The sequence below is a fragment of the Dermacentor andersoni genome, chromosome 7 (genome assembly GCF_023375885.2).
Source record: "Dermacentor andersoni chromosome 7, qqDerAnde1_hic_scaffold, whole genome shotgun sequence".
NCBI classification, from domain to species: domain Eukaryota; kingdom Metazoa; phylum Arthropoda; class Arachnida; order Ixodida; family Ixodidae; genus Dermacentor; species Dermacentor andersoni.
Window position 1 is genome coordinate 16,240,669 of NC_092820.1, and position 12,909 is coordinate 16,253,577.

The 12,909-nt window shown below is 46.1% G+C and overlaps 1 protein-coding gene across 2 annotated transcripts in view; it reads left to right on the forward strand.

Annotated features, from left to right (window-relative positions):
* Sirt2 (Sirtuin 2) overlaps window positions 1-12,909 on the forward strand; it is a 299,336-nt gene that overhangs the window by 302 nt on the left and 286,125 nt on the right. For both annotated transcript variants that reach the window (XM_055073194.2, XM_055073193.2), the window contains exon 2: window positions 4,964-5,079. In XM_055073194.2, the coding sequence (XP_054929169.1) occupies window positions 4,964-5,079 (116 nt within the window). The remainder of the gene's footprint in view (window positions 1-4,963; window positions 5,080-12,909) is intronic.

Consider the following 12,909-nt stretch of genomic DNA (forward strand, 5'->3'; position numbering starts at 1 on the left):
TCACCAGCCTATGCGCGTCAACTGTTTCAGTCCTACTAGTTATATTTTTTCCGAGCTTCGAGATTGATTGATGTTTGTCATGAGCGGCTCCTTCGGAATCGGGTCATGTCCATACCACCACAGAAAGTAGATAATTGCGATTGTTGGATTTATCAAATTTTTTAAGTCTCGGAGAAGCTGCGGGGCCATGCACATTTCTGCAGATAGTTATTTTGGCCTTGTGTGGTCATTTAATTTTTGTCCTTTGTTGTTTCCCATTATCTACGTATTTGAATCCTGGGACCACAGCAAGGCTGAAGTTGTGTGCCGCATTGGTACCACTGTGTCTGTACACGTCGTCTTGTCGCCGAAATTCCCTGGCATAATCACAGAATGTTTGCTCTGTGTTTTCTTTCCAATTTTCTGCCAGCAATTCCTAATTGTCTTTTTCTCCCTGTCAGGCCTCTCTAGCAAACCTTTCCACTGAAATTTGTCGTTTGATAACTCATTTAATGTTCCACTGTGTAAACGATTTTTCTTTACAAGTACCGAAATGCTCTTGCTGCCTTTCTTTTAATAATCCTTCAACCAAATTTTAAAGGATATATTTGAACTATTAAGGAATAAGTTAAGCCCCTATCGCCTGTACACTTTTGTTCTGCATTTACCAATTAACTTAGCTTAATATCCTTGATTACTTCAGGCACTGCATTCTGCAACTAAAAATCTAGTTCACTATGTACTTGTTGCATCAGTAAAAGCACTGCACGCAGCAGAACAGATTTGGATTGTACAGTGAGCTTCACCAAGTTTACCTAATGTGAACTCTCTACTGGAACTCTCTACCTGTGAGAAAATAAACTATTTCATGTCCAGCATGCTTCGTAAGCACCAACTTGAATAGTAGAGCATTATCAGGAACAGTGAACTATGAAGTGAACCACCTTAATGAAGACATACCGGCACCAAGCTAGTGAAAATGCGGAGACTCCCTTTACTGAAACACTTCTATAATTATCCACAGATATTGAACACATTTACACCATGAGAAGTTTCCCAAGATGTGTGTGATGTGTTTTAAGCATCATTATTTTAAAGCGAAAGCTTTACTGGTTGAGAACTTGCGATTTCGCTGTGGCGGTGCTCCGAGGAGGGCACATGACGTCACAATGTGTGCCTCGCCGCGGATGCTTCTCTCTCTCTCGCTCCCTAGTCACTACTGCGCATGCGCCACTAGTAGCACCGAGCCACAGGTGTTCCACCGCTGCGCAGCGCCGCACCTTTCCGTCGCCGCCATTTGGTATGACGTCGCACTGCGTTCCTCGTCATTGCGCTCGCCTCAGCTCGCTTCACCAGCTGCATCGCATGCATGATAACATGTTGGAGGATCGAAAAGGAGAGCTCGCGTGCGCCGTAACCGCAGTTTAGACGGCAGTATGGACGGCGACAATTCTGATCTGCAGGAGGAGGCCTGGAATTGACATCCGAACAAGATGAAGAAGAAACGAATCGCCCAGGAAACGGACAAACAGCGCACCGAACGACTGGCTAAACGCCGCAACATAGCTAGACAACGAGACTAACCTGGACTTGCAATCAAGATTAACCAAGGCCAACAGGGCTATGCCTTAGCTTTCGCTGCGTATATCCTGGCCTAGCCGAGCTAAGCCACTGCCAGTTTTTTTGTTTCAGCACTTTTGTTATTGGTCTTGGCATGCAGTGCACAGTGATCAAATCATGTTGCAAATTGCAGTAGAGTTAAAACGAATGGAATTGCTCTCCATGAGCCACATAGTATTTTGTACTACCACTGTGCACTTGTAGCATTCTGTTAGTTCCATCTATTTTGCCTTTTGCTTGCCATGCTTTGTGTTTGCATTTCATTTATTTATAAATTCGGTCCCTCGGGGCTCTGTCCTTTCTTTGCCTGTTGCTCCCATTTATCAACAACCTACCTAATGTTCTGACCACTGCCGACTGTATCTCATGTGCAGATGACATCACTATTTTTACTTACGCAAATAATGTCGACGAGCTACAGCGAAAAGTTAACGCTGATCTACATAACATAACTTCCTAGTGTCAAAAGAACATGTTGAGCATCGATCCGCTAAAATCATTTTTTATGGTTTTTCATTCCGTCCCGACACTAATTTCAATATCTATATCTGTACACCAATGTCTGATAGCACAAGGTTTCTTGGCGTAGTTTTAGATAGGCAGCTGAAATTCAGTCTTCATGCGCAATCGCTTGTCTATAAGATTTCTTTTGGAATATGCACCATAATCAAAACCCGCTCATATTTTTTGCCGCACATTATCCATTCCATTTATTACGCACACATTCACAGCCATTTATTTTATTGTGTATCAGCCTGGGGCAACACGTATTTCACATACCTCAGCCAACTTCAACGGCTGCAAAATCAGGCGCTTAGACTCATGACTTTCAGCCATTTCTTATCCAACACAAGGCCCCTTTATTTCAGTTTAAACATTCATCCTCTTCATTGGCTCTTTCAGTTATCAATTGTGTTATCACTTGTATTGTTACCAATAGTGATTAATTGGGATACATAAGTTATTTCGTAATATTGGACTTGTAGATGGCTTTGTCAAGTTTTTGTAAATACTAACATTACCAGGTTTTCTGAACTCACTGTCTTTTACCTAAAGTGTGCACAAACTATGGTAAGTTCACTACCACATTTGCCTGGATCAAGCTGTGAAATTCTATTTCACATACCATTAAATTATCACTCACAGAGCATGTATTCAAGAGGCAAGTCAAGAAATGTTTTATGCAGCAACTATCTTCATCTTAACAAGTGACCTTTTTTATTGTAATAATAATAATTGACGTATCAATAATACTGCACATCATATTGCTCCTATTCATATTGTATGGTTAACTGACATGGCTTGTTTATTTCAAGTTTATTTGCCATTTTTGTCTTACTAAACAGCTTTATATTATTAGGGCAAGCAGCAACAATTGATTGACATTTACACTAAAAAACAAAGATGCAAAAAGGACAACAGGCTTGCAGAGTGCATGTAACACATTTCCTAGGCACATATACCGAAAAGAACAACAGAAGCACCCGTTTCCTGTGAAATGTACTGATAGGCATACAAAAAAAAAAAGGTACAGAAAATTTGGAAAATCACACTCGGGCAGCTTAGTTACTTAAATACAGTAAGTAATATTGTCAAAAATGGTGAAGAAAGGTCACATTCTCAAAGTGAAAGAAGCTTGAGGTATGACAATGGATGACGATGCCTGAGAAGAATAATGGCATGTGTACAGCCTGCAACTTGTGCTGCCAGGTTGTTTCACGAAACAGTAATTGTCCAATGTACATTCACTAGCAAATTTCATGGGAAGAAAAACATTTTTTTCGAGGCCTAGGCTCACGTGCACAGAGGGGTCCACTGTGGAAGGGAGTGTAGGGCGCATTCTGGATCTCTCACTCACATTTGCAGCAGATACGTTGTGGCTCCTTTCGATGCACCTGTGCAGTGTGCTGGCATTGCTTCTGCAGCTAGGGTGCCAGCAAAGTGAGAGGTGCACATTTTGATGTTCCCTTTTACAGGGAACCATAGCATATATATTTGACCAGTACAATATGCACTCTCACAGTAGCTGAATGACGATGCTGGAAAAGGTCTTAGTTTTTTGCTTATGCCCATGGCCTACGGCAACTGCATTGTAGGCCACTTTCCAAGAGGCTCTCCTTTTACTGGTACCACACTGCAGCATCTAGATTTGTAGTGCACACACGTTTCACCTCTCAAAGAGCTTGGCTAGCCTTTCTCATGCAATATGCAAACAAAGTGGCTTGGGTAGCTGCACAGAGGAACTATGCTGTGCACAACCCGGTTTCTTTAACGCATAACTGAGGCGCGTAGGGGCAGTGCCATTCTTAACTAAGCTTCGAATGACCCTAATGAAAGGCCAACTGCAGTGACATTGTGAATATTGAAGGAATACTTTAGCTACAGAGAAGGTTCAGTGCAAAGTTTTGGGTCTGAAATCCCAATGGTTGCATCAGGACTAACTCGAAAAGTCCCACGTCTTAGAGTGCAGCTCTTAGGCACCCGTTCCTACATTGAGCGTCGGTGTCCTTGGCGTAACCGAACAAACGAGCACAGCAAAGGATGAACAAGTGAACATGGAGCGCAATGGGCGATGAAAGATTGCGATAACGTACTACGCACAAGGAGGAAAGTGGAGGGGGAAGGTGCAGTGGAACTGTGAGGTGGAAAGTAGAGGAGTGGGTTATGCGAAAGCTTGAGAAAGATTGCAAGACGTGTTCCGCGGCAACGATCACTACGAGATGGTGCCAGAGTAGCATGCGTCGTCTGTTCATCGATGACACCATTGATAAGGCATGCAGCAAGCGCATCCACCGGTAACATATATGGAAACAAAGTACTGCATGAGCGGAGGTCTGTCTGCGGCAGCTGCTGTGAATCGCGCCCATGTGTCACGCATGTGCTGCCTGTCGTAATCTGCCGATTAGTGAGGCAGTCTTGCCACATTTTGCTCTGTTTGCAATGTGCCGCAGGAAACAGTTTGTCCAGATTGTCCGTGCCAGCCAGTATATTGCAAAACGAAAACACGTATAGAGCTGTGCTCAAATTTTGCATTGGGGGTATTGTAATCATCAGTGAACTTTTTTCATGCTTACACTAGAAAAAGTGCTGGCATTACAGCTTACTGGAAGTGACGTAAAACACAGGCTCAACCTGAGCTGACCTGATGCACTTGATGCTTCCTTCTCCATACAACATTTTCGCTTAACTTTGAGGCAAGAAAATACCATTGGGCGAGCTGCCAGCATGCTGCTTGCTGCTTTATTGCATAGGTGAGTGCTATACCGCGTGGCCTTCATGTCTGCTAGTGGCAGTGTTTTTGCATTGAGTTGAACTAGCTGGCCATTGTGTGTTAAGTAAATAGGTGTGCCACAATAACTTGCAGAAGCGGAGCTTGGAGAGTGTTCCAGCCTGCTGTCAGGGGAGGAGGATAAAGAGACATTGACAGCTGCGCCCACTTGCAGCTGCAGCAGCCAGCCACCATCCTCCGAGGACAGTCGGGTATGTTCCCAGCTCCAGATGTGCAGTGATGTGCTTAGTCTGGTTACACCTGGCGGTTGCACTTTCCGAATGTTGTGGTGAAATTCATCATCACCGGCTTGAAAGCACATTTCAGGTCTGCGGACCTTCTTGCTCTCAGACAATTCTTACAACTGCTCAGGTGATTCAGTCTTTGAGTCCCTAATGTACAACATCAAGCGAAAGCATTTGTATTCACTGGGAATCACCTTTGTCTCGGCTTGTTGAATGGCTCGCCCATTATTGGCCTAGCAATGCACACATAAGAAGTAGAGAGCCGTGCAATAAGTGATGGAACGAAAAATGTTAGGCATAACCGGAAGACAGCGGTCTGGATTACAAAGCAAATGGAGGCAGTCAATATTCTAGTTGACATAAAGAGGAAACGAGAGCTGGGCAGGCTATGTGATGAGTAGCACCAGTGGTCTGCTGGAGTTACATAATAAGTGCATGGGAAGGGAAGTGCAGTCGAAGATGACAGAGAATTAGGTGGGGAGATGAAATTGGGAATAACTTGGAATCAGCCAGTATTGCAAGGTAGGGGTGATTTGAGATAGCTGGGAGATCGTCCTGCAGTGGACGTACTAAAATAAGAAAATAATATTTTGGTGATGATGATGAGTGCCTACGGAGAGAAGGAGGAAACGGCTCAGTCCGGTGTCTAAAATAATTGCTGGTGTTGTTTTAATGTGAACACATTATATATTCCATGAGGCAGAAAATCCGGCTTGATAAGGTGATCATACCAACAATGGCCAACGGCGCAAAGAGTAAAAACATGTCAGAAAATGCTTGGATTGACGTCACATTTCTCAGGGAGATTCCTGTAAACAAACTAAATTACTGGCATTCAAAGGAACATTTGGTACATTTCAGTCTGGGTGGGCATTGAAACCGGGCCTCCGGATTTCGAGACGAGCATGCTTCCCCAGACGCTACGGTGGCTCAACGGTTCCAGCCGACTACAGGCATATCTAGTGCGTGCGTCACATTGCAGCCATCTGCCTGTGACGTTTAGATAAGGTCACTTAAGATGGAGTAATTAAGGTGAAGTAAAGTGGATCATGGTTGATTAAAGTGGATTAAGGTTGGTACAAATTAAAGCAAGTTGGATTAAGGTAGAGTTGTTAATGTTACATGTTAATGTATGAGGTTTTCACCCGTGCTCTTGGAACAAAGGAATGACAACACAGTAGTGTAAACAATCACAAGTGCATTTATTGCACCTTTCATAGACTAATGCCTGCTAGGTGAATTGCTATTCACAAAACATGCCAACGGGCGCGTGGCAAATCGTGGAAGTCCAACTCATCGTGACCGGATAGTGAGTGAATATGTTCGCCCCATGCTGAAGACTAATGCCTAGTCATTTGTGCATACGGTCACGCGAACAGTGGCGCATTCAAACGATCCATCCATTCAGGTGTAGGCCTCGCGCAGAAGGCCTCGCCGAAGCATGGATCGGCACACGCACTGAACGTCCGCGTCGCTTGCTGATCCTGAGCCATAGAGAAAGAGCCCTGTCGCGCCCAACCAACCCCGCCGTTAGGTGGCACTAGCAGCACCACACTCGTGCCATCTCTTGTAATATGCTGCAACCCGACCGACCGCCGCCGGCACTAACCTACGCAGAGAAGCCAGATAACAGGAGATGCAAGACATGCGGGGAAAACAGCATATCAGGGGACACGTGAGAGTTGCACATCCCCACAAATGTTACAATGTATGGCGTCACACATCATGGCCGCATGATAATTGGAAGGGAAACTGGTTTCGAGATGCTCATGTACAACGTCACATGTCATTTCATGAAGCATATAATGAAGCAGTCACAATATCAGCTTGTACAGTCTTGACGAAGAGTTCTGAATGGCGGCGGTCTAGTGAATAATGAATGCAGAGAAAGGAAAATGAATAACGGAATGTAAACACGTTGTAGTGCTTAATGCTTAAGTCTTTATTGGTGATAACTTAGAGACGTCGCATTGCTTTCGTATTCAAATCGCGTAAGGATACTTAAAGGACAACTGCAGTGATTTTTTGATGATGTCAAGGTAATGGATTATTTAGGTTTCCAGGAGCCCCCCTCAGAGGTCTGATAGTTGTTCTGAAAATTCGAAAATAACTTCAAATAAGCAAAAGGAGCGCAAAAATAAAACCTAACGGAGCACCTAAGGTGGTGGTGGTGGTAACAACTTTAATAAACTTCTGCTCAGGTAAGATCTGGTAGGCCTGAGTCCTAGAATGGCCCCTCACAAGGAGCGACCATTTCACCCAGGCAACGAGGACTTGTTGTAGTCTTTGATCTGGCGTTCTCAGCAGCTCCTGCCACTTCTGTTGAGGGAGCTGGCAGGAGTGACCAGGGAGGTGGTAAGCCCTTGCACCTCCAAAGAATGTGATTTTGGGTAGCCAATGTTTGATTTGTGCAATTTTGACATATTGGGTTCCATTTCCCGTTGGTAATTATGGCCAGCCAATGTGGGCTTAGGAACGAATTAGTTTGGATTCGATGCAGGACCGAGGAGGACCGAGGCTTGTGTTCGCATGAGGATTACGTTTGGAGGTGGATAGATTCTTCTTTTGTGCCTGTAGTAGTTTGTTATTTCGTGGAATGTCGTCGGTGCCTCATCCATGGGGTCCGAGTCTGAGGGGCACACCTCCCAGCTGATTAGACCTTGGGCTACCCAGTGCGCCTCCTCAATCCCTTGCTTCCCCGAATGGGCAGGGACACATATGAGTTCAATAGCATTTTCATTTGTGAAGTCCCCTAGGGCTCGTGCCGTGCAGATTCCTATGCTGCCTCCCGAAAAGTTGACGATTGCCCTTTTGGAGTCGCTTATGGCGGTTTGCAAGGAGGGATTCATGATGGCCAAAGCAATGGCAGTCTCTTTCGCTTCCATGGTGGACGGTGTTTTTATGGTCGCGGTGTTGAGGATACTTCCCTCTCCGGTCACGACACTCCCTATGTAACTTTGGTGATTTTGCTTTGCTGCATCAACATACGTGGTGTGCTGGTTGCTTTGGTGCCTTTCTTGAAAGGCCCTGGCTCTGGCAGATGGCCTCTTGTTGTGTTACCCAGGAAGCATGTTCTTAGGTAATGATTTTGTAACCAAATGGTGTTTGACAGCACCGAGTAGTGTGGTTCGTCCTGCTGAATGCATAACGGGATTCAAACCGAGTTTACTCAGAATGGCCCTGCCAGTTGGGGTGCTGGAGAGTTGTTCGTGTTGGGCTGTTTTATGGGCCTCCATGAGTTCGTCTAGGGTATTGTATATACCTAGTTCAAGTAATCATTTAGTGTTTGCATACCTCGGTAGACCAAGGGCTGCTTTATGAGCTGTGTGGATGACACTGTTAAACTTTCTCTTGTCAGAAATGTGCAGGTGGTAGTATGGGAAGGAGCACACGATGCGACTGACCAGGAAAGCCCGTGTCAGATGACAGAGATCGGCCTCCTTCATACTGCAGAGTTGTGTGGCTGCTCGTCTGAGCAGGCCACACATTTGGCAGGATGTCGTCTGTAATCGGACAATAGCCTCAGAATTATGGCTGCATTTGTTTACATCGGCAAGTATAGCAAACACTCATTGTTCGCTTGAAATATAATGCTAGCCACTCATTGGTGACGTCGATTAATGTCAGAACATATAAAAAAAGAAGCTGATTTTTTGCATGTAAACACCGTTGCATCACTCTCAATCTCACTGATATGAGTGACTACACACCTTTGAAAACAGTGAGCTGGAGACCGTAGTACGGGAGCCTCCTTATGCTGCCTACTTATCATTCTTCGTATTCTCTTCATGCACATAATGTGTTCCGTAAAGTAGACACAGATGAGAATTTTGTACATATGATCGTTCATTTAGGGAATGCATAGTTTTTGTGCAGAAACGGCGATGCCAGTATTGACACTGTTAGTAGCTGAACGAGGCGGTTGTTCACGCCAACGTTACTAGACTAGCTTCAGTTTTGAAACTTAGCGCCGTTGTGCGGAACCGCCACCCACCCGCGCCTTCATGGCGCTGCAGTCGCGCCCGGCTTCACTTCCTCAATAGCCGGCTGCGCGGGCGGGTCGGACAAAGCACGCGGTGCAGCGTTGGTGTATTCTGTGGTTCGTTGTTGACAGCGAATTTCAGCAAGCATGTCATCCGTGGAACTGTAGCCTTCGTCGAGTTTCTTAAGAATATCAGCAGACGATGCCGATGTGCTGCATACCTGGCTGCATAGGCCGCTACCAGAACGATGTCAACTGTTCGGCGCACCACTTTTTCTGTGTTCCCAGCAATGCGACGCTTCGCTCGGCGTGAAACAGAGCGATTCCTCGTGCCGACCGGGAACTCTCTGCGAAATCAACGGCACGCGCTCGTGCCACTGCTCCTGCGTTCGTCGTCGTCTTCCACAGCTGGCTGCGTGGCCGTTCATCTTTCCAGCGTAGAATTTCACTTCACTTCTGTCGTCATAATGGGGAGGCCGCGTTTACGGGGGTATGAGCCATTGCTTAAGGGAGTATGAGCCACTCATGGTCTTACGTAATGGAAAGATTTAATTTTGAAGAAATTTAATTTGGAAGAATCACAATCGGCAAATCGCAGGCGAAGGCTGCTAACCACGCCGCCGAGCAAACTCAAGACATCGAACGCAAGCGACAACTGCGGACTGCGGGCATACCGTCAGTGACATCGTTCTCTCCATCGCATCTGATTGTGTGTGTAACCTCATAACTGAGAAATACTTTAATGAACCCTCGGGATTAACCCAGTGATAAACACAGGGGCCGCACGTTTCAGCTTCGCTGATTAAGCGTCTTCACGAAATGAAAAATCCGACTTCTTTCTTTCTTTCTCTTTCTTTTTTTTGTGGCTTGTGTGTACAAAGACCGACCTCACCTTTCTTTTTGTAGCGCTTCTTTGGCGTGGTGAGAAGCTTCAGTGGGGATGAAGATCATCCTACAATCACGCACTTTGGCCAGATATTCTGGCTCGTGAGCCTAAACTGCGCGAAACAAAACGACAGGAAGAAATACACGACATTTAGAAAGACAGCTTCTGCGCTTCGCTGTATGCGTTTCTTCCTTTCGTGCAGTTTACCCTTCTTTCAGTATTAACGAACTGGCGCGATAAATCTTATTGCTGTAGGTGGATACCGCTTTCTCGTGGTATCACTAATTCGGACAAGGAAGAACGCCAGCGAGCGTGAAACGCGCAAACTGCCCGTCCGCACGAGCTCAAGGCTGTGACGAGGCGTCTGCAGTGGAGCCCGATGGAACAGCGTTGCCCTCTGGCGGCTGTCACAGAAGTGGCGACAGCGGCTGTAAGCACGCGGGCGGGGAGTTTTACAACTGAAGCTAGTCTAGTAACATTGGTTTACGCTGCTGTGCCGAAGCAAGGGGCTTCTGCTTGCGGCCCATTTTGGATATGAAGCAAGCAGTGCACCTCGGAAACTAAATAATGAGTGAGCATAGCAATACGTAAGGACACACCCATGTACGTAGTCGCATTTAATATAGAAGCGCTGGTGAGTGCAAGTGGCCACCTTTGAAAACGGCAATGTACCGATGTTGACAGTGCGTCGTGTCATCATTTCTAGCTTTTTGTGTGTGCACTGTAGGAATGGTTTATTTTAAATCTGTATGGTCAAAACTGAACTACAGAAGCAGTTTTCTTCTATTAATGGCTTAATTAGCTTCAGGTCAATCGCTCAGTCCGTCAGCAGTGGATGCATGAACTCGGTGACTGTGATAGGCTTAACCTCGGTTGAACATAATCAGCATTGGCTCAAACTGTGTGTGCGGATGGCGAGAGCTGAAGTTGGTGCAACCAACAGCGCCCCACCACTTGCCTCCCATCTTGCCCGTCCACAAGGAATGCAACTTCTCACGCTGTTAGGATTGGGGGCTCAATCCCACCGTTCGCAACCCATTGTCAAGATTGCAGTCGGGCATGAATTAAAAGGTAGCTGGCCCATGCCGTTGTCCAACTTATCCACGCTGAGGACGTTGATGAAGGGAAGGACTGCTTCTCATCGAGAACGAGAAATAAGGGTTTATTTACAGTATTTACATGCAGTTCATCAGTCTAGCATGACTGCAAGAGAAAGTGCTTCAGTCTAACACGACTGCTTGAGAGAGTGTCTCAGTCTAACATGACTGCTTAAGAAAGTGTATCGAGCATCCGCACAACAGCAGTTTATAAACACTCGGTCCTCCCCCGATTCCAAGGTGGCGGAAACGTTTGTCCAGTCATCGTAAACACGCCACCTCTCCGCTGGACGGTTTACACACACACAGGTTTACGGTCCGAAACCGACATCACACGGATTTCGTAGAACTCGGAGCGGACCCTCGCAGTGCGCCCGGGTAGCCATTGTCTTGCGTCATGGTCGGCACGTGGGAAGAGGTCTCCGACCACGTTCCCGCGGCAACTCCCCCACTCATAGCAGATCAGGTTCGCATTGGTGGGTTTGGTAACAATAGTTGGCCCGCCGAACTAATTCAGTCACAACAGCGACGAGGCTAGAGCGTAACGGTGGTGGTTTCAGCACAAAGCCTGCTTCGTCAAACGCATCCTAGCTGAAGCGACGGAGAGTGGAGGACGCGCGTATTGTTCCCGACACAAAGTCGACTTAGTCACGCTGTGGCTAGAGGTTGGCGGCGGCGCTCCAGGAAAGTTGCGGCCACTGTCGCAACTGGCCGGCAAAACTTGCACTGCAGCTGGCCGTTCTTAACAACGCCAAGCGATAGGTCATGATCGTCGACTGCACGATGCTCTCGTTGTCGGCATGATCCCACCATGCTCTGCGTGTAACACTCCCGATGTCATATGCACAACATGGCCTGTAACTGAGGGGGAGGCAAGGTAGGGTGTTCAAGGCAATTGAGTAAATTTGTTTGTAAAAAATCTGCGCAGCTCTCAAACCTTGTTTTTTGAGGACATAACAGAAGTATGCAGAGCAACGTACCCAGCGAATTTCACTGGCATCCATTGATATAGAAAAATTGCTGGAATTGCCCTTCATTTGACTGTTTTTTTTTAATTGAGGACAGCCGTGCAAAACATTTTGCAGGTTTTGAAGTGGTCATTGGTAAAACAGCATGGAAGATGAAAAAAGTCATAGCACTAGTACAGGCACCATCTGTAAAACAGGTTGCTAGGCTAACAAGCTAAACAAAATTGGCTGACATGATATCAACAGCCTTATGGTTGCAGTGAGGGTGGCATAGATAAAACCTTGTAGCTGAGCACTGGCACATAATGTGTCGTTATAAACAGATGAATGGCAAAGTGTCAGGACAGTACAGCTGTGCTGTTCTTCTTCTAAGCAGTGCGAATGCATAAATGCACAGTCGGCAGAAACTCAACCCTGCAATTTGCTGACAGTCACTGTCTAGACTGTGTTTGTTGCAGAAGGGCATCTGTGGCCAACAACAGCCAGCATCATCACTTACCAGGTCAGGCCGTCAGACACGCTGCAAATGCCGGCGGCTCATTTGGTCCATTTATTAGCATAATTAGTTGTGTGGAAGGTAAATGGACACGTGTATCACAACAGCCCGTAGCAGCGTGACATTGTGTGTTCCCATATTTGAAAGAAACATATTAAAACTGCACCTACAAATCGGGAATTGTGTGCGTATTCAATGCAGGATTTTCATTTCTTCACAAAATGCAGTGTATGCAAGTGCAACAAGGCCTCCTATGCACAGAGTTAGCTGAAATTCCCATAGCTGAAATTTACGCCGCAGCTCAGCTAAACAGGGGCCATATTCTCAAACGTTCGCCTTCCACGATAGTTTCGCCGCCGCGATAGTCA